General features: G+C 36.7%; 1 protein-coding gene across 1 annotated transcript in view; it reads left to right on the top strand.

Moving 5' to 3' along the window:
* The window catches only part of LOC121356149 (protein prune homolog 2-like), a gene marked incomplete at its 3' end in the record, with an annotated part of 120,760 nt that overhangs the window by 6,168 nt on the left and 92,728 nt on the right, over positions 1 to 21,864 (top strand). Inside the window, exons 2-3 of the mRNA XM_041472263.1 lie at positions 20,482 to 20,586; positions 21,039 to 21,241. Of these exons, the coding sequence (XP_041328197.1) occupies positions 20,482 to 20,586; positions 21,039 to 21,241 (308 nt within the window). The remainder of the gene's footprint in view (positions 1 to 20,481; positions 20,587 to 21,038; positions 21,242 to 21,864) is intronic.

Here is a 21,864-nt window from a genome sequence, read left to right as displayed (position 1 = left end):
GAGCTCCACATAAAACTTGATTAAATTCCTGCTGCACTGAGACATGAGAACAGTCTGGATCTATGAATTGCTAGAAGCAATGCAAAGAAAGGAAGGAATCTTTCATTCAGAAACATAGGTATAAATATGTAATTACAAAATAGTCAGCAGAAGCTTAATAAAGAGGCTAGTTCCAGAAAATTAGGTCTATTAGCAAGGAAGACAGTTTCCCAGAGGAGTGAGAGAAGGCCTCTCCATATAAGCAAACCAAAATAAAACCTGAATTGGATGAACATATGTAAAACTGCTTTAAAAAGCAACGTGTAATTGTAAGGAAAATATATTGGGTAATTTAATAGCCTTTTACAGTTCCAATGAAGTCAGACAGACTACAAAAATGTGGCAGAAATGGAGAATTAAAAATTCTTTTCCCCCATGGATTTTCATGGTTTGATATGACAGAAATAGCATTTTTAAACAATTATCTACATACCTTGCTTTTCTTCAGTCTCTGGTGCAGTGATAAGTGAAGCGCACCATATTGGTAATGATTAGGTCAAATTCTGTCTTGGTTAACTTTTCGGGTGTTGAATCACTGCGTATGTAGCTGAGATACTTTATATTTTGTTCTACACACAAATAAATTCCAAAGGCATTTCAGTGTAGTAGGGTATTTACTAGGGTATCACACAACTATTAAAGTGTGGCCATGATTCTGCTGTGCTAGATTGCATGCAAATACTTGATTAAAAAATCATTTCAGTTCCTATCTTGGGAGTCTGTTGGACATAGACTGAGTGGATCAATCCAAAGTAGTAGTGTGGTGGTAATAGTTGGTTTTATGTTTCCTCACCTATTAGTTAGCATTTTAGCAAATGGCAGTTTTGCATAGGAGTTAGAAAAAACCAGAAAGTTGCTGAGGTTTGGAAACATGTCTTTAAGCATAAGGACAGCATCACAGAAAAATGATATCTGACTGCTCTTTCTGTTCCTCTGCTATAGACTGTCTGAAGATTTAAAATGTTTCACTATTGAGTAGGAAACGGTAGTTGAAGCAGGGAAGGATTTGAAAAGGTTTCAAGATGTTGTTGAGGCATTTTCTTGAACACGTTGGAGCAAGGAGGGCGGGAAGAGGGAAGTCTATATAGGCAGAGTTAGAGTCAGGCTAGGAGGGGAAGGCTTCCCACAGCATGGCTGTGGAAGCTGGTATGTTACTTCTGCTGAAACCAAATAATGTTCATGTGATTAAACCATCAGGTCATGATAGCCAGAGTGTTAGCTCTGAGGGTAGGCAGGAATTAGGCCTACCCCTAGTGAGCTAAACAGGCCTGCAGAGCTTTGCAGTATCTAAGTAGCGTCTAAACTGAATATGATTACAGGATACAGGAGGATCACAGATTCTCCTGTAACCAGGATTACAGACTGGAGTTATAGGTAGGATACTTTCATGAGTTCCTTATATATCTGTGATTTATGCTCCTGTGAGAGAGAGGCTTAGTAAAAGGAGAGGGAGTAAAACCTCAGCTTTAACCGTGCTTGGGTGGACTGTATGATTGTGTTTATACTGGGAAGGTGTGAGTAGATGTGGGATTTTAGTTTGGAAAGGGTAGGACTGGAGCAGCATGGAAGTCCTATTTGCCAGCCTGGAGTCCTGAGGGAGATCAGACTTAGGATTTAAATGACTTCATAACATTCCTGTTACATTATTTTTCTTCAAAGAAGGGCCTCTGTTCCAAAAAACAGTTAGACAGGTCCTTAACAACAGGTATGATATCACTTGTTCTAACAAGATCCAAATAGATGGTGACACAGTAAGGACAGAGGATGGACAGTGAAAAGACTCGGAAGATTTCAGAAAATGATGACATCTGGAGGACGTCAGATAGTTCTCCTCCATTGTTTACTGAATCATTTGACAGTAACTGAATAATGTGTAATAGGCCTGATAGACCTAATGCACTGGCCCAGTTCCATCTTGCACAGTCATAACCTGCTTCTGTACATTTCCTTCTAGCTGTAATTTATTAATCTTAAGCCTCCTTATAACAAATTCTGTTTAGAGCACAGTTTGATTTTGCAGTGTACCTGTTTTGTACTACTTAGGAAATTTTGGTCTTGCCGTATTTTGATTGCAATAATTGTGTTCATGTCTGTTTGTAGTTGGCACAGTTTTGGTTTTTGATTTAGCCTTGTGTGTGGAAGTGGTGCTATATGCAACCCCTTCTGCTGTCTAACCAAGTTAGCTGCTAAACCAGCCCTTGCCTGTGAGACACCGTCATGCTGTAGTGACCTTTTTCTTAATGGTTAATCTCATTGTGCTACACAGCATAAAGATTACCATTCCCAATAAATACTTCCTTGCATTTGTGCAGTAGTGATTACAAAATCCTAATCAAAGAGGAGTTGGTAGGGAAGAAGAGAACGCTGAACTATTTTTTCAGCTACTATCATGCTCTTATAAATCCTGGGTATGTGTAGAGACTTAGAATCTGGAGGGCTACAGAGACAGGCATATTCTGCTTGGTGAACCTTGTATGTTGATCTGGAGTCAGTGGGATGGGTAGAAAGAGGAAGACTTCCCTTTGATGAGAAGCAGAATTCCTCTGGAATTCTGCTTGGAATATATTTGTCTTTTTCTGAAGCAGTGATAAATGGTAAACTTTTGAACACTTGCAGGGACAGTCCTAAATATAGACAGTTGGCAAATAACCAGTTGACTAAGCAGCCTTTCTTTGACTTAGGAAAGGTTTCAGCATTCAGTCAAAGTCATTTGCAGGCCTGGCTGTGTTACAGCAGGGTCATATGGAGTATACTGGGATGGTTTAACCTGCTGGAAAAGTAAGCTCCTATGTTTGACAATGCCTGTATGCAGTCCACAGAAGTTTAATTTATGTTTGCTTAGTTTTCTTACAGATAAATCTGTTTGAGACTTTATCCTTAGCAGTCACATTACTTAGAAGAACAAATGGCTTTTTGTGATATATGGAGTATTGTGTCTGTAAGAGGGTGTTTAGGACTATATGAAATCTTTGAAATGTTAGTCTGCAGAGTTCCTGCATGTCTCTTTTACATGTTTAATTAAGTAAATAGCTATTTAAAGTTAAAAGACCCGATACTTTTTAACCCCCCATTTCACTTCCAGTCTCTTTCTGGTTTTGGATTTGGTTCCGTGCTTCTTCGGTTTTTTAAATTTAAAAAAAAAATTAACTAACATAAAAATGGCAATAATCCATGCAATTTAAATAATTGTAGCTCAGAAAACAAACAAACAAACAAATTTTTCTATTTTTGCAAAGATGGACTTGACTGTTCTCTCTCTTGATGTAGTTGAAATAAGATGTGTGATAATTTTTTGACTAGCAAAAATACTGTAATTCAAGTTTACCTGAATTACAAACTTTTTAAAAATTCAAAATTAATTACTCAATCTTTGAGGGATTTGGAGACCACATGGTATCACTAGGGCATTCATTGTTTGTGGTAAAGGGATGATATACAACTTCTCCACCACCGTAAAGGAAATCTGTGCATTTGTCTTTGTGACAAGATGGAACTGTAGAGGTGATGACAGATAAACTGTGCAGTCACTGCAAACAGCTTAAAAATTTCCAAACATTTGGAAATTGGCTACATTTTTACATAAAAATTATTTTTTGTATGAAAGGAAGAGGTATGGGATGTTTTTGTATGATTCTTTGCTTTTGTAAAAGGCAAACTGCATGAACTTGCATAAAGGCAGTTCCGTGCTACTGTAAAGATGCCTTCTCTTCCTTGAAAATTTGATACACACTAGTACTTCAGCACTGACAGTCCTAGGACAAGAATAAAAAGGTTTCATTGAAGTGGTGTAACTATGCACTAAAGCCTTCATTCCAGGGATAAGGGAGTGTTGTAGACTGGAATTCTAGTCCTTGATTTCCAGAGATGCTTGCTTATATCATGTTTAAATCTCATGTGAAAATGAATGAAATAATCTAATGTTTGCTCTTTGTTAACATCTTAAAGATCATTGTGCAGTTTTTAACTGTCACCTTTTGTGCAGTGGAAGAGGAGTTTCTGAGGCTGGGTCAGAGGTATTTTGCTTGATCTGTGTTGCAAAGTGTGTCCAATAGTTGTTCTATGGTATGAACCTGTCTCAATGTCAAAGCGTTGAGCCTTCATTGGAAAAACCAAAGTAGCCATCAACTTCCCACCCCTGCCCCATATGATAATTAAACCAGTTATATTCTCATGGCCTGAAAAGATCATCTGTTTACATATTCTACGTCAAACAAAAGTTACAGTTGGTAAAGAAAATGAACTGATCAAAAGAAATATTTTTGTTTAAATTTAGGTAAGTGTGAAGACTGAGCTCTGCTTGTCTAAAAATGCTGGGATCTTGCTTACATTTATCCTGGGTAAAACTGAAGAGAGTGGCCTCAGTGTGGAAAAACAGAACACTAAATATAAAAATGCTCTGTTTTAACAAGCAGGTGAACTTAACCTTTTTATGTCCTTTTCTCCTCAACTTTGTAGTTTCCAAAGAGGCTGAAGTAATGAGACACTTACATATATTTTTATTTTGTTTTTCCTTTGCCCTATTTTTTTCTTTCTCCTCATTGTGCTTTCCAAGCACTACAATACTCAGCAGGCAGAGTTATGATACTGCCATGTTGCTGTTAAGAGTAGTGTACAGTGTGTGTGAAATTAGTATATACTCTTAGTAAATTTCAACAATTCAGAACACTGCAGTGTAAGAATCTCATCAGGGCTGTTGATAGTGTAGTTTGTCTTTTCCTTCTGTGCCACTTGAATGAGCTACAGATGCGTTTTGTCATACATCTTATGTTTTAGGATAAATTAATCTTTTGGGACATGATTGTTTCTGAACTGCCACTTTAAGTTCTACCTTACAACATGTTGTCTTTTGCCAAAAAACCAGATCATCCTACCTACTTCTGCATTTTGCTGCACTGAAAAATAAACAAAGATGCTAAACAAGATGTGAAATGACATTCTACATAGTTCTAGCTCTGCTTGTTTGCATGTGTCCTCCATTGTTAACTGAATGCTTCATTACTTGTCTTTTAAATTAGTTAGAATTTGTTTAAGTCTTTGCATATTTCAAATTCTTAGATCTCAAATCAGTGCTACTTGATGATGTTTTGGCAAAAACAACCTAGTTAGTTGCCCTGTTAAGTGGTGATTAGAATTCAGCTGCTTTTCTTCCAACCAGATAGTAATTACTGATACTGAATTAACATCAGTCTGCAGGAGCAGAATCTGCTCTTTGCTTCCATAAAGCAGGAATGGTTATACATCTGTATTTCATATAATTGTTTGAGCCACAGTAAAATATCAGAAGCTACAGCGGGATTGGTAATCTGGTGTGTTCTGTCCAATTTAAAAACTCAGAGGATGATTGAATTCCAGGCATTGTGAGGTGTAAGCATCTCTCTCAGATGCATGAAAATCTCTGTTACAGATCTATCGCATTATGAGAATGTGATGCTCGCTTTAAAGCGTGGGTTTGGAGTTTAATGTTTCCAAAGTGACTACATAGATTCTTTAGGAAGAGTCTGTATATGATAGTCGAGGAAGGTAAGACTGAGGAAGACGGAAAGGGGCTGAGTGTAGTTGTCCAACCTGGCGTCTCAGCCTTAGCAGTTTTCACTTAGTCCACACTATTAAATTACCACTTTCGTGTAGGTCACTTGTACACTCATATTCTCTGTCATTTGGAAACACAGAGAGAAGCACAAACCCTAGGGAGTCTGTTTCTAGACATTGTTGAGATATGCAAGAAAATTCCTGGGGTGATGGGAGTAGAATTCAATCTTACTGAATAAGACTGGTCAAGTTGGAATCTTTGATACCTATTAGAAACACTGACCTCTTCAGGAAATTTGCACATCTAAGGAAGGAGGAAACTAGGCTTTCCTTATGCCCATATAGCATGCTATAAATGCTGTTAAAGAAATAAAGTACTGTTAATACTCTGTTTTCACTTAGACTTGAAGGAAAAATTTGAGGGCCTCAAGGGCAAGACTTCAAAGGAATATCTGAGGTCACTTGGTTTGCTCGGCTTGAGGGAAGAGAAGGCTGAGGCAAGACACGGGGTGGTGGCGGGGGAGCTGCTGATCTCTCCTTGTGAGCGATGGTAGATCATAGGGAAATGGAGTGAACCTGTGCCAGGGGATGTTCAGACTGGACTTTAGGAAGGTTCTTTGCTTGAAGAGAGGGTGGTCAGTCACTAGAACAGGCTTCTCACGGAAGTGTTTGTAGCATCAAAGCCTCTCAGAATCCAAGGAGAGTCTAAGTGATGCTCTTAGTCATCTAGTTTAGTGTCGAGTAGTTCTGCAAGAATCAGGGAGTTGGACTTGATGGTCCCATGAATACTTTCCAACATGAGATATTCAAGGATTTTATGATTCTGTGAAATATGGAGAGCGTTTATTTCTTCCTTTGAAACAAAAAGAAGTATAGTAAACGATTTTTTTCAAGCTCTTCCACAAAATCTAAAATAGATCTGGTTTCTTTGTGATCATAGTTTAGTATACTCTTGCATATTCAAGCCTGAATATTAGTAGGTGTGTAATGAACAGATAGATTCAGAGCATCACAAATTCTTGAGAAAGCACTTTAAATCACCTGGCTTGTCATTTTTTGACAGGAAGGACAGGATAAGCTCCATCCCTCAGAGATCTGGCAGAATACACAGCTGCAGTAGGTGACGGGATGACATTGAGACCATTATAGCTGTAAGACTGTTTATCTTCACATTAAAATATTTAGCCCTCATGATAGACTATTCATCTGTGACAGTCCAGAGAAGCTCAGAAGTGGCATGCTTCCTTATTCAGGTATACCTTTTTTTTTTTTTTTGGAAGAGTAAATCTCCACAGCATTTCTTTTGAGGACTCCTTTACACATTGCTGAATGTTTAGAAAGTAACTCATTTTTGTGATAATTTGGTGTGAACTAGTTTGGTATGTGATAGAAGAGCATGTTGTCTGCACTGAGAGTTGGAAACCACTTCTGTAATAAAAATAAGCAGAAGTCTGTTGAAATAGATAAGAGACAGGGCAAGGGAATTTCCTTGCACTTTCTGCCTCTTTACAGAAATGCTTGGGTACTTGCAACCCCCACTCTCTCCTGTTCATTAGCTCTGATTACTGTTTTGAACAAGAATATGGTGTGACACATTTAAGTTAAGAATAGATGGCTAGAAATTATAGAACCTTATTTGACATGATTGCTGAGTAAAACAAGGTTTAGGCTGGGGACTGAAAATACACACCCCCTCACCCCCCGCCAAAAAACAACCAACCAAAGAAACCTCCAACAAAAACAAAAAACTCCAGCAAAAATATCCCTGTACGCCTTTCCTCCCTGCAAAACAAATACTCCATAGCAACTAATAAATCAAAACCCTGAAAAAGACAAAAAAAGTAGAATGGTAACATTTATTGAATGCAGAAGTGTCTTATTTAGTTTCTGATTCTGTCAAAAGTCTAAATAAACTTGCAAACTTAACTTGAATCATGGAAGCTTATTTTCACTACACTTCCAGTCTTTGTCTGCATTTTTTACTATTATTAGAGAGTTTACTATTGTTAGAGAGTGTTCCAACTTTACATAATTGCAAATATTTCTGAGGGAATGGAATTAATATAAATCAATATACATATAGTTTAAAATAGATCAGACTCACTGAGCTTTAGTAGCTAGGTCTTTTTCCTTGTGAGCACTTACACAAACACCTGCATAAATTATATAGTTGTACTGGGAGGCCAGAGAACAATGTAAATCAAGGGAATCAAATGTCAGTTGAAAATAGGGTGTTTCCAGTCACAGAGAGATGAGTCTTCCCTTTTCTCTCATCTTTGGTGCTCATGGCTTCCCCTGCTGAATGATCTGTGGGAAGAAAAGTTTTTTCTGTTGTTTCTGAAGAAGGCCATGCTGAGCCACAACGTTATTTCTGGTTTTGACAGGATGGTCTGTCATGCAGCACTTAATACTTTTTCCCCTTTTCCTTTCTCCCCTTTTCCTTCTTGTGTTTTAGAATGTTTGTATAGAGACTCTGCTGGTTTAATTTTTGGGTACTGATCATTCTCTTAGTATCATGCATCATCAGATGGATGAAGGAATCACTTAGACGGAGGTGGTACCTGTCATCAGTGTCGTGCTGTTTGCAAAGTATTCCAACATATCCAAAACTGATGACAGTTTTTTTCTGAGGTGTTATATGTAATAATATTATTGAGGTGTTATAATATAATATATATGAGGTGTTACATATAATAACATATATTTCTTAACAATTCTTGTAATTTAAATATTTTGTACTGCATTCTCTGAATGTTGTTCCCATGCTGAAGCATTAAAATTCAGTATTTTATGCTGAAAATAAATTCCTTTATGAGGAGCAGTTAGGTGCCGGTTTCATTTAACTATGTTATGAACTTTCCTAGTGTTTTACATTTTTAAATAGCATTTGGAGTTTCATCTTATTGTTAAGTATTGCTTTGTGTCACATTGACTTCACAGACTAATTGTCAGCAGAGTAACAATTGCAGATTTTTTTTGCTGATGTTATGTTAAGCATATGCTTAACAAATGCTTCATAGCATATCTTTCATGGCAAAACAGGTAAATTAAGTCATACTTTTATTAAAACATGTTGATATTGGTATATCATACAGATTGGTTTGAAATAAAAAATAAATAAAATTTAAACTTTTTATTTTAGTACTAATTGTGATACTAACTGCCATAATTATTAACATCCTAGTTCCCCAAATTAATGGACAATATTAAAATGTATTTGAAAGGCTGGCCTTTAAATCACAGGAATGTAAAATTCATCTCGTTTCAGCGAGCGTGGATCTCCTCAGACAGGCATAGCAGTCTATTTTTATAAGTAGACCTCATTCTCAATATTTGCTTCTCATATATTGCTGTGTATAATAGATGACTCAAATCACCAACCCTCTGTGGGTTTCTATAAATTTAAACAGCTTACTAATATCTTGTAATCTTGCAGTAGAGTATCTCAAATCTCTTTTCAGTCAGTGTGTTTTTTTATGATATGACATGCTTTTTTTATTCAGAAATAGCAATATATATGTTGGTGTTTGCATATATGAACTCTTTCTACAGCTGGGGATTAAATGTTTGAATATGACTGAATGTAATTACGTTGCCATTGTACCATATCCTGTTTGGCTGATGCTAAGAAAAATTATTGTTCTACTTAGCTGGTGAAAGAAAGGAAAGAATTACGTTTTGTTTATTTTTAACAGACTTTCCTAATTCCATTAATGGTGAACAGATACCCTTTCAACAGCAGTACAAGGCCAGTATATGCTTCCCATATGAAGGAAGGGAAGCTACATGTAGTTATTCAATTTGTTCTTTCAGTGAAAAATACTTACTTACACAAAATACTGGGTAATTGTCCTCTGATATGCTGACATGTATTCAAGTAACTAAGTAGAAATAATATGATAAAAATATACCAGACTGGGAGCAGAGAGTGATCTTACACTGCAAAGCCATGAAATCATCACCAGTTTCTAATGTTACTGCTGCTCCTGTAATGACAAGTGTTTATCTGGATGCTTGTCAGTATCTCCAAGGGCAGTGAATCCCTTTAACATCTTGAACACATTGAGGATACAGAGAAATTTTAGTTCACACGTTGTAGCATTCTTATGATTGGAAATACAGGAATTCTCTTATTGGCACAGAATACATGTCTGTGGGTTGGAGTAGTTGTGTTGCTAGTTGCTGAGGTGAGGTTACAATTTTAAGTGCCCTACCAGTATCCTCAGAGTTTACCAGTAGGAAAATCTGGGCCTGGATGCTGTGAGCAGTCATGTGCATAGGTATTTTTGCTTGTATATGTCCCTTTTATGGACATAGGGGTTTTGTTTTTGTTTGTGGGTTTTTTGGTTCATTGTTTTGTTTTGGTTCTTGTTCCCGGGTATGTTTTTGTTCATTTGGGTTCAGTTTTTTGGGGTTTGGTATGTTTGTTTGGGTACTTTGTGTGGTTTTTTTGTTTGTTTTGGGTTTTTGTTTGTTTGTTAGTTGGTTGAAGTTTTTACCCCCACTCCCAGAGACTTAAGACCTAGGAAGGATGTTATACCTTGGATTTTTTTACATTTGGAATCAGAGTTTAAGCAAGTTTGAGCTCTGTGGTTTATTGGAAGTGAGCCAAGCCTGAGAAGAAGATTGTTCTGTGCTAGCTTACATACCTCTCCTTACCTTTGGATCATTTGTTCTTAACTACAGTTGGCATAGAAATCCATGGAGATTTCTTTTCCTGACAGTGTCCTCTTTGATTGAAAACCAGGACCTTGATGTTTGAAGAAAATCTAGCAAGCTCCTCTGTGGGGGAGGGCACAGATATCAGTGATTTTCATAGATTAAAGATACATTATAGTGTCTTCAATGCAAAACTAGAAGATATTGAAAGGTGAAAGTTGAGATGTTAATGTAATTTACTTTGTTGTAACCATATTTTTTAAAAATATATCTTGTCTTTTGAATTAGCTAGGGCAGCAGATTTGCCAGGGATGATGAATTACCCGTTTTTGTCTTAAGTAAGAGGATTCAGCAAAAATCATTGAGAATGATGTCTTAATCAGTCATTAATGTCTCCTCATATGTGAATTTGTCAATTTATGTCTCCTGTTCCCTTCTGCTTAATAAAATTTTAATTAATACATTGTGAAAACCTTAATGCAAATTAATGAAACTGAGCCAAAACTTAAATTAAAAAATCCTTCTAGTTGTGTTTGTAGCTCTTATATTCTGTTCATTATCAATTTTTATTAACTGAAATAATGTGATACCATTATAAAAATAATTGTAGTTTTATAGTACAAAAAGTGCTTTAGTTTACTTTGTAATTACACTTCAAAGATTTTTTTCTAAGGTTTTAAAGCAGCAGTTGGTATGCTTACCATAAAGATAATTTCTAATTCTATATGCTCTCTGATTCTATGGTTCAGTCTCTATAACATATCTCTTAGGAGATGAAATTGAACTACTGTGATAGATAAGAAATTTTGCAATCAGTATCCTGTTTACCATTACTGCAGTTTTCCTTCCATTCAAGGTGGGGATTTTTTGTAGTTAGTGAGAATCTGCCTATAACTCTATATGAGGAAGATGTGTTTATTGTATTGTGGCTCTTGACAGGTCTTGTCTGTGTTGGAACATTACTTGATGACTGCAGAATTAATTTAATTCCTTTTTTTCACCTCGCTACCGCTTGTTCTAGAGCATTAAATTAAAAACATGTCTCAGTTACGCATATATTCTATGTCAGAGAAAGTACTGTGAAATGGTGTTGTGTTTCTGAGGGAAAATAATATCATAAATACTGTTTGCAGTATCGTCATGTGTATGTCATTGTCAAGGTGTCATTGGCACAATACAAGAGTAGTAAGACAGGAGTCTTACCCAGAATGTGTGACCTCAAGTTCTTAATTTTTTTGTAATCTTTCTTAGGAGCACTGTGGTGCCTTGTAGGACTTCATCTACTGCAGTGCTGAACTCTGAAGTGGAAGGAGTGGGAAATGAAAGTTTGAGCATATTTCCTCTGATCTTTCCCAACTTGCCTTGAGAATGAAGTAATCATGATTTTACCTCCTAATAACTTCTTGATTTAAAGTGATTGCTATTTCTTCCAGTTTTTTTAGTATTTTTACTTTGTCAATTGTGATAGATAATTACAAGGATTAGTTTCACTGTTTTCCCTGATGCACAAAATTTTCATAGAAAAACTTTTAAGTCCCTGCTTAAACTTATTTTTTTCCCTCTAAGATCATATATCCTCAGGAGTTTTTAAAATGTTTTTCCTGAAACTCAAACATTCAGTTTCAGTTTCTTACCTTTTTCTCATTGAATATTAAAAGAGGAAGTTTTTAAATGGAATTAGGACTAGTGTTACATTACTTCAAAGAGGAATATTTGTGGGTTTTTTTTTTTTTTTCAGGAGTGTATTTTACCTGCTTTATCTAATTAGAAGGAAAACTAACATCAGCGCAGCAAAAGCTAATGTTTTAGATTGCTATTGTATATTGCCTTTCAGCATACTTTAATTAAAGTGACATTTGTTTGTCCTATAATATCACCATTCCCTAATCGATGTACTGAGCAAGCACCATGGTGACAAGATAAGTTGCTTTGTTTTGTTCCATATGTCTGTGTTCCAAATTTTCTATAGTTTTAATTGGTTCCCTGCAGAATAACATTTACAAGCATATGGTATGGAAAATGCTGACTGCATTTATCATATATTTTAGTATATTGGTGGCACTATATCACTAAGCCTTTAAATGTGATTATGAGGTTATTTAATGCAGTCAGTAGTGTGCTTAAAACACAGCAAAAATCTGCAGTGAGCCAAATGGTATCCAGGAAGCATGTTTAAATGTCTTCTTAATGCTTCAGGGATTGATGGGGAAGTCTGATTCAGAAAAGGTTTTGGGTAGTGTTTGTGCTGAAGCATACTTTGTCACCTGAGAGCAAGTCTGAAAGCTCTGTGGAGTCTACTTGCCATCACAAGAGGAATGACTGTCGGAACTGCAGAGGCAAAATACCTGTATGTCTAGGCTTACTGACTTCTGAAGAAATGCAGTGGTACAGGCTAATGAAATGAAATGGAGGATCAGCTCCTTAATCTCATATATCTGGCTTTGAAGACATCAGTAGCACATTTTTGCATGATTCTGCTCTGGAAAAAGATGGCCAGTGCAAAAGGAAGGGACCATGAGTGACCCCAGTCATCTCAGTGTGTGTGGGGGTCTTAGTTAAATAGTATTAACACAGATTATTCCTCTTTGGTTATGCTGAAGGGGAAGTGTGTCATGGTGGAGAGCATCTGAGCTGGATTCTTTGCTAAGGCAAATTGATCAAGGTAGTTTCAGACTGCTCCAAGAAGTGTTCCATGGTCGTTGTATTAATGACCTCTTTGGATTTCATGAGCAGACTGGGCACTTGGACACAGCCCAAATGATCAGAGAAAGAGGTTCATTTCATACGTGGATATTTCTGATGTATGTACATCCTTTGCGTATGTGCTCAAGAGGTAGCATACAGTCTCTTTCTGTAGTGTGAACCCAGCTGAAATTACTAAATAAACTACTTCTGTTGCTGTTGTGTCATCTGTGTAAAAAGGAGCATTAGGCATTAAAGCAACATAATTTTATTAGTGACTAGCCCTCCACTGAAATCATATGCATGTTAAAAGTAATACAGGAATATAATTATGCATTTTCTGTTTCTCATTTGTGATATATCTGTGGCTCTGATATTAGTGTTATGGTGAGGACAATTCAGAGATCTAACAGTGTAGACATAACTAATTACTGTATGAATAAAAAGTGCTTTCACATAATTAAGCATATGTTTCTATTCTCATAACATTGCAAATTAAAAAAATACATGTTTTTTTTTTAAGTCAGGTTTTATTCTGAGTGCACTGTCATTTTACTAACAAGCACTTTTTTATTCTGTGCTCAGCTTTTACATCAAATCAACCAAATATTTATCCTTCAGAAGGGCAACAGGAGTAAAACATATTACAATCACATAGTTTCCTTATGGAGAAAGAAGCTGACAATGATAATAAAGTAGTTTTCTTAGAATGATGTATAGAGCAGGCAGAGCAGAGCAGTACTGGCTGCTACAGAGGAATAGGTGGAATAAGAAAGAGCAACTGAAATAATTCTGAAGCTAAAAACTGAAACAAAATAAAAGCGAAAACAAAAACTGACATCTTTTCAGCATCGTCCTTACCAGAGAATGGGTAAAAAACCAAAGACGTTTTAGAATTACGGTATGATAACCTGTTGAACAAAAAAGGCAAAAGAGGAAGTGACTTTGGTCTGATCTTCTCTTCCAGCTATGATTTTCTTGTACACTAATGATAGTTCTACTATCATTGTTGTTGGCTTACTTCAGGCTGTGGTTTCATGTTCAGCTTGGTGCCCATCACCTGAGGGTTACACTGACTTAAGAAAGATGAAGCTTAACTCCAAAGGCTTCTGTAAAATGCAGTGTTAAAGTGCTGCCTGACTGTTGGTAAATTCATTCTCAATTGCAGAGTTGCTTCTTTCATTTTAAAGAAGCAGCAAAACTTAAACGTTCCAAGGTCAGATATTAAGTCTGTGAGAGACAGGTAAATTAACTGCATTGTTTGTATTGTATTCCCCTGCCTTCATCAAAACAAACCCACCTTTTTTTCTCGAATACACTTTCTCTTGCTCTGTATAATTTATTTAGCATCTGTACTGTATGGTGTAGGGGTTTATTGCTACCTGTCTCCTCCTGATGCACCACAGAGCTGATATATTTACCCGAGGGGCACTCTGCTCCTCGGGTAAATGTACTCCTTACTTTTAAGTAGTTTGTGCCTAATATCTCAAAGAACAGTTTGGTACTATAGTAAGCCAAACAATTCCTAAGGAAGACAAATACAGTCAAGTCCTGTAAACTAGATTAGGCATCCTGGTCTCACTTCTGCATGTTAAGTGGCAAGTGGGAAGAGGAATTATGAAGCTTGAGGTGGAAATTCAAAGATTTGCTGTGACTGACTTTAAACACTAAAGATGACCTAGACTAGAAATATAACTTGCTCTTTTGCTGAATTTTGGTGTGCTGAATTTCTTTGTGCTGTATACTCAGTTATTAGGTGAGAGCACTAATCCTGTGTAAGAGAGATTAATTTAAACAACAAATGAATTAACACAGCATAAATGAAAGGAGACTTTGATTTTTACTTTAGTAATCTCTATCGTAGATTGTCCTATTGACAGATTGTTGAAGTACTGCTAAGTCAGTCTTAAATAATCATTGTGCTGGGAAAATTTTCCTTTTTCAGCCATAGGAGACCATATCCTGTTTTGTCTTTGCAGGAGGAGTAGTGTGATGTTGTTACTGAGTCTAAGGCTATTAAAATAAGACTTTGCTTTATCATTTTTTTTATCTTGTATCATAAAAACTTAGGTTTCTCTAATTCTCTAAGACAAAGCATATTTAATGTTGGTCTGACTTAAAGCATTTTTTATTTTGATGCAGCAGCGAAGATGGCATCAAAACATATGATGTCAAAGTCACACTCCCAAAATGTGTGTGCAGAGGGGCATATATATGTACCCCATGTATGATTCAGTTTGAAAATCACATGCTATTGGGTATTCCAAATTCATACACTCCATGATCTAGTAGAAGTGGTGTCTCAAATGTTGATCCTGAAGGCAAAATTTTGTAGAAGCAGGAGAGTGTGAACATGTAAAGCTTATAAAACATGGTGAAAAAATTCATGCCAAACCAATTGGTGGAATAAATCTAATTTTAAAAGGAGCCAACAAGATTTTGATTGATGTTCTGAGTTCTGTAGTTCTTCTTTTTTATATTTTAATAGAACTTACGCGTTATTTGATTCCTCCACCTATTCTTTTTCAAGTAAAACTTGATGTAGAAATCATTGTTCATTTCTGGATTTTTTGCAATGTGAATGAATGTATGTAATAAGCTAGAGAGAAGGTATTTCAAAAACAAGCAGAGCAGACTTCCCTACAGTTACAAGCTGTAAAATTAACTAAAAGTGGAAAAGGAATAAATGTTTGTGGTTCCTCAGAATTCGTTCTTGAATGGTGTTAAGTTTGTCTGCATACAGAATTCTGAGTCAGAACCTGTTGGTAATGCAGAAATACTGAACTACATTCTCATCAGTAATAGCTGACCATGCAGTTCTTGATTAGAAATGAGTGGAAAAGAGAGTTCCTGTCCTGTGGAAATTCCAGGAACAATCTAAAGATAAGACTTCCTTGCCTGGCTGGCATGTCAGATAGCTACTGTGCCTCATTTCCATTATTAATTTTGATGGAACGTTGCAAATCTATGGAACATTGTGAATTTGGAAAGCAACATTTTAAAATAAAAAATTAAATAAAGTTCCTCCTTTTATCAAGAGGTTGATTCTTAAATGTAGCTTTTAAAATACTAATTTCAGAAGAGCAGATGTAGTCATAAGGCTGTGTTCAACCTGCTGTGGGAAGTGCACTCATCATCAGAGTGCAAGTATGACTGGATAAATCATGCGTACAAGTGCTATATGTACAACACCTAAGGTGTGAAGAAGTTCTCCTAGTCTTTGCTGTGGACTAATCATAGTCTTGTCTTACTGTATCCCATTCAAAGCAAAATATCAGATAAAGTTTTGTGCCTATCCAGCCATTTCTGAGGATGGTGTTAAGTTTTTGATACTTCCACCTTTGTTTATCTTAGTGGTAAGGCTGTGTCTCTGACACAGAAGCAGATGGTGTGGGATTAGAAAATTCCCCTTTTGTTTTATATTTTGTTCTGCTAGTGGTATTGTTGTTTGCTGTAATAGGTTTTTTTTTTAATATTTGTAAGTAAAGCAAGACTGTACAATGGATATTCAATAGGTAATTATTAAAACATGTCACCCTTGAAATTTCTGTGACTACACTTGTGTTCCTTAGGGAAGAATGCTTGTGTAACCAGGTATTTAACAGCTAGTACATTAGATTACTATGTGTCATATACTCTACATGATAAATGGGATACTACAGGGGCAGAGAAATGCAATAATTTTTTTGACTGACCTCAAAAATGGGAGAAAACAAGGATTTTCTCTTATGTCTCTTTTTAGAATAAGAGACCATCTATTTTTTTTCCAGACCAAAGCTTTCTTGTGAAAGCTTTGTGAAGTATTTAACTAACTGGAACTTTGCATGAAATGTTAAATTAACTTTGCTTTGGCTTAAAAGCATTTCTTTCACAACAGAGATGTATAATCATGTTAAAAGCCCTCAGGCTGCTGGAAGCATATTACTGCCTGTTACTATAAGGTAAATGCAAGTTGTACTCCAAAACAACTGTTCAATAAATTGTACCTCTGGTTTGAAGGTAGAATTTTAGGTACAGAAATCCTCTTCCATGTGATTTGATTACTTCAAATATTGAAAGACAGATTTTTTGCTATCTTGGCCTTTGTCCAAACAGTTAGGATTTCCCCTGTGCACTTCCAGGAAGGCTGTATCTGTGAAGCTTGTACCCCCTGGTTGGTGCTTCAGCAACAAGGCTGCAAAAGTTTTCAGTGTTGTATCTGACACTGTATATTGCTGTGTGGTTCTGCAGCTTCTTTGTTTTTAATTTGCTTGTGTTAAGCCGTTGTTTCTTCTTCAAAGAATTGCTGTGCTTGACAAGTGCTGTCCCATTCCATGCAGTAAAATGCAGTGAATTCATTACAGTTTAAGGACAGAACTAGTGAAATTTGAGGCAAAAAGCAAATAATGACTCAGAAAGCAAGGCTGTGTGTGTGTGGCTGCTGGATGTGTATTTGTGCAGTGTGTATGTGGGGGGGGTGAATGCGTATGGAGGAAATGGAAAAGGTTTTTTTTTGCTACAAAATGCTACATTGAGCATTTTGTAGGCATTCTTGTTTATACTAGGATGAGTCTTCAGTGTTTTATTACCTTGCAAGATCACTTCAGCTTCTCTATTAACAGAAGAAAAAAAAGTAGAGACAGTGTAATTTTTGACTGGATTATTCTAGTTTGATCAATCACTGGAGTTAACATGTCCTGCTCAAAATATTTACAAATCCGATTGGCAGTATTGCAGTGTGTTTGATATATCAGCTGTTTGATACAGATGGGAACCAGTAAATGGTATTTTTACTGCAGTTACATAAAGATGCAGTTGTCATACTAATACTTTTATGTATTAATAGACCACAAAACAAAACAGGTGTGAGAGCTTTTTCATAGTAAATATCTGAGAATCAGATCTCTTACAGAAGTAGACTAATGTTTATAAATCTCTTTCCTGAGCAGAGTAAGTGAAGGTTAAGCTACGCAGGTCTGATCTAAATTGCATTATCCTGACTGATGCCATCTGAAAATGACACATAATTTCTTTAATTCATTCTATCCCAGTCATCCAGTGTTTGTCCATTTTACAATTTACCTTTAGTCTAGCTAAACAAAAACTCATTATCATGAAGAGAAATCGCTGATCTCCTGTGTAGTTTGATTTAAGAGTTCTAGCTTCATCATTAAGGTCCACATTTTTTTAATTCTTAGTTCATGTTTCCTGTCAGGTTTAGCTGTGATAACTGCAGGAGCAATCAAATTTTAGTCCTATTGTAGCTAAGCCTTATTGGGCTTATGCATCTTTGTCTTCTGGATTGTGGTCTTCTCTGCCCAGGTTTTTGCTTGGAAAGACCTGTGAGAGGAAGTCTTACATCCGTGTGCCTGCTTTTCCTGAAGATGGCTGATTAGCATGCAGAAGACTAAGCAAACTAGTTGTATCTGAGATGGTTGAAGATAAGCAGTATGCTTGGATGGCATACTTCAGGGTTTCATTTATGGACAATGTATAATGGAGAGTAGTTGGAGCGTTATTATTACTAAATAATAGTAAGATGCTAAAAAGCCATTTAGCTGCACATGGGGAAATGAAATATTTGTGAAATCATGTATCTTGGTTCTGCAAGAGGGGAAGGAGAAGGGAAACAAATTCAGCTCAGTGAAGAGAAAAGCAGGAAAGGGGAGAAAGGTATTGCTAGTTGGTGTCACTACCACAGAGGGACCTTGACAGGCTTGAGAGTTGGGCTTGGGTGAACCTAATGAACCACAAGGCCAGATGCAAGGTGCTGCACCTGGGCCAGGGCAATGCCAAGCACAAACACAAACACAAACTGGGTGGAGAGGGACTGAGAGCAGCCCTCAGGAGAAGGACTTGTGAGTGTTAGTGGAGAAAAAATTCATTATAACCTGGAATGTGTGTCTACATCCCAGAAAGCCAAACGTGCCCTGGGCTGCATCCAAAGCAGGGTGGGCAGCAGGGCCAGGGAGGGGATTCTGCCCCTCTGCTCTGCTCTGCTGAGAGCCCACCTGCAGGGCTGCATCAGCTCTGGGGTCCCAGCACAGGATGGACATGGACCTGTTGGAGTCCGCAGGAGATCCATTAAATCAATCACGGCACTGGAGCAGCTCTCCTAGGAAGACAGGCTCAGGGAGATGGGAATGTTCAGCCTGGAGATGACTGGAGTAAGACCTTAGAGCTGTATTCCACTTCCTAAAGGGGAAATACAGGAAAGCGGAGAGGGATTTCTGACAAGGATGCACAGTGATAGGACAAGTGTGAATGGCCTTAAACTGGAAAAGGGCAGGTTTAGATTAGGTATTATGAAGAAATTCTTTACTGAGAGGGTACTAAAAAAAGGATGAGCTCCTGAGATTTATTTTCGTTCTTTATCATGGCAAATCAAGCAGAAATGCATGCTGCAGAAGAACATATTACAAAAATTATATTGAAAAGAGTTAATGAAGACAGTTTGTTACTAGTGAAGACTTAGAGCATAAATGCATGTATCTCTTCCAGTCATTGTATTCTTCAGTAAGCTGTCTTTCCTGAGAATGGGGGGAATATAGGGAATGGAGACTGTCTCCTGGATTTATTACCCACATGTATATTGATGGCTGTGGTCCCTTAAGAGAAAGAGAACCTAAGTTTATTCCTTATGTCCACGTAGACCTAAGACTAGACATACAGAAAAAAGGTTAGCTTAAGAAAAATTGCACATTTATAATTATTAAGGGTAATGTAATAATTATATGCTTCTGTTGAAAGATTAAAATTTTGACACCCAAAATTCCAATTAAAAATAGCAGAAAGTACATCAGCTTGTTTACTGTCATGTGTTTGTTTCTGAAACATCTCTTAGCATTAGTTAAAGACATATGTTTCACCAATTAAGAAGCACTGAAAGTAAATAAACTGTAATGTTTCCATGCAGCTAGCTTGACAACAATGATGTGCACAAGAGAAAAACTTAGTCTTATATTTTGTGTGTGTAATTATGAAGAAGGTAGATCCTTGCCTTCAATACTTTGCTTTCATACAGTGGGTTTGTCTTCTCTTTTCCTCTTGTTTGGAAGGCTCTTAGTTTTATTAAGTCAGAACAATTCAAAACTCATAGTACTTCAGCTTCTGAAGATTCAGGATGAAAGGTTACTTTGTCTATTTACTGATTTCAGCTAAGTGAAGAAAAAAAGGTAAAATTAAAATTACAACTTGCTACCTATTATTTGCTGTGTATTTTTTTTTTGTATATTTCTACACTCTTTTGGACTGTTTTTCTAAATGGATATGCGAAATGTTTTGAAAAGCTTTTCCACTTATACATGAAGTTGCTGCTTATCTGTTACTTTGCTGTGAAATGGGCTTCTGTCAGATTCAGACCTCATTGGGTTCTAAACTATGGTGTCTTGTGAAATTTAGTTTTTGGCTTTCTTGGAAGCTCTGAAGCCAAGGAATGTCCTCCTGTGGACAGGAAGTCCATGCCTTCAGCCAGCAGTGAAAAATGCTACAACTGAGTACAAAGCCTAATATTTAACTTGTCCTTTGAACTTTTCTCTTTTGACTTTTTCTCATCATTTCCACTCATGGCAATTGTCTTCTACTGTGTTACAGAACAGGAGCAAACGCCTGGAAAAAGTCCATGTTGTTCTTGGGAATAAACCCTGTGATTTGGATTCACTGATTTCTACCCTGGCCTACGCCTACTTTCTAGACAAGGTAATGGAAAAATTGGACTGAGTGGTCTTAATTCACTTTTTCCAGGTTGTTACAGACATCTTATTGTTAAGTCAATTGTAAAAATATTTTTCCTGGATCATGATTTTGTTATTATCGAAAGTGAGTTTATAAAAACTAAATAATCAACATTTATTTCCATACAAAAATGAATGAGTGGTTATTAGATGGCTTATTGAATAACATAAGAAAATCAGTCCTGTGCTTCATTCCTTATCCTTTTCTTCTCTTGGTTTCCCAGGTACTCTCTAGCAGGCAAACAGTGACAGGTGAAGGAAAAAAACTTGAAATACCTCTTCTTTTTTTTCTTTTAACTAAGAGAAGGGGAGGAAACCTGAAGCAGAAAATCTAGGCTGTTTCTAATTGCTTCTGTTAAAAATGCCATCCTGTTGAAAGACAGGTCCAATTCTCACAAATACACACCTATGTTACAGGTCAGTCCTCCTGATGTTCTCTGCTTACCTGTGTTGAACATACCAAGAAAAGATTTCAGCTACTTTACTGAGACAAGATTTATTTTGGACGAGCTGAAAATCCCAGAGTCATTCCATATCTTCCGAGATGAAATCAATTTGCATCAGCTGAATGCTGAAGGGAAATTGTCTTTAACGCTTGTAAACAGCAACATGCTGACAAGGTATTGCGTTTTATGTACACTACGGTGGATTATGTGAATTTTTCTGTATTAATATTGATATTGCTATGTTAACACAGACCCAAAAAAAGGAAACTAAAATGTATTTTGTCTCCCTTTATGTTGAATAAGTGTAACAGGTGCACGGTCACCTTTGCATCACTTTTAGTGGAACTTCCACTTTTAAAAACCTTGTGTTTCCACACATCTTAGATTAGATATTTTAATTTAGTTAAATAGTGTGGAAGTTTCCTGTGGCCAGTAGATAAGAGATTAGAGGTTTTTTTCTGCTTCTTAGTTAGCTTTCCTTTGAGAATCTTGTATAGATTTGCAGGTGCCCAGGCACTGGGATATGTGCTGTTAAGATGGCCGGTGGATTATAGTGGTCCTTACCAACTACAACCTTTCAAAGGCTCAGAGTTGATGTCTGGAAAATCAAGGTCCCAATACCCTTCCTTAAGAGGGACCATTTACAAGGGCATTGTGAATCTTTTATGAAGAGCCCCTTTATAATGGTCTGCCTGTCTTCCCCAGAGTGAACGATGCTGTTTACTTCCAGTTGTCCTTAGAACTTCATGTAAGACAAGTAGCATCCTATAGCCCCATTGTACTCTGAGAAGTTTATA

The sequence above is a fragment of the Pyrgilauda ruficollis genome, unplaced genomic scaffold (assembly GCF_017590135.1).
Source record: "Pyrgilauda ruficollis isolate IOZ18807 unplaced genomic scaffold, ASM1759013v1 scaffold288, whole genome shotgun sequence".
NCBI lineage: Eukaryota > Metazoa > Chordata > Aves > Passeriformes > Passeridae > Pyrgilauda > Pyrgilauda ruficollis.
The sequence above is the reverse complement of the archived record's forward strand: the minus strand, read 5'-3'. Positions and strand labels throughout refer to the sequence as shown.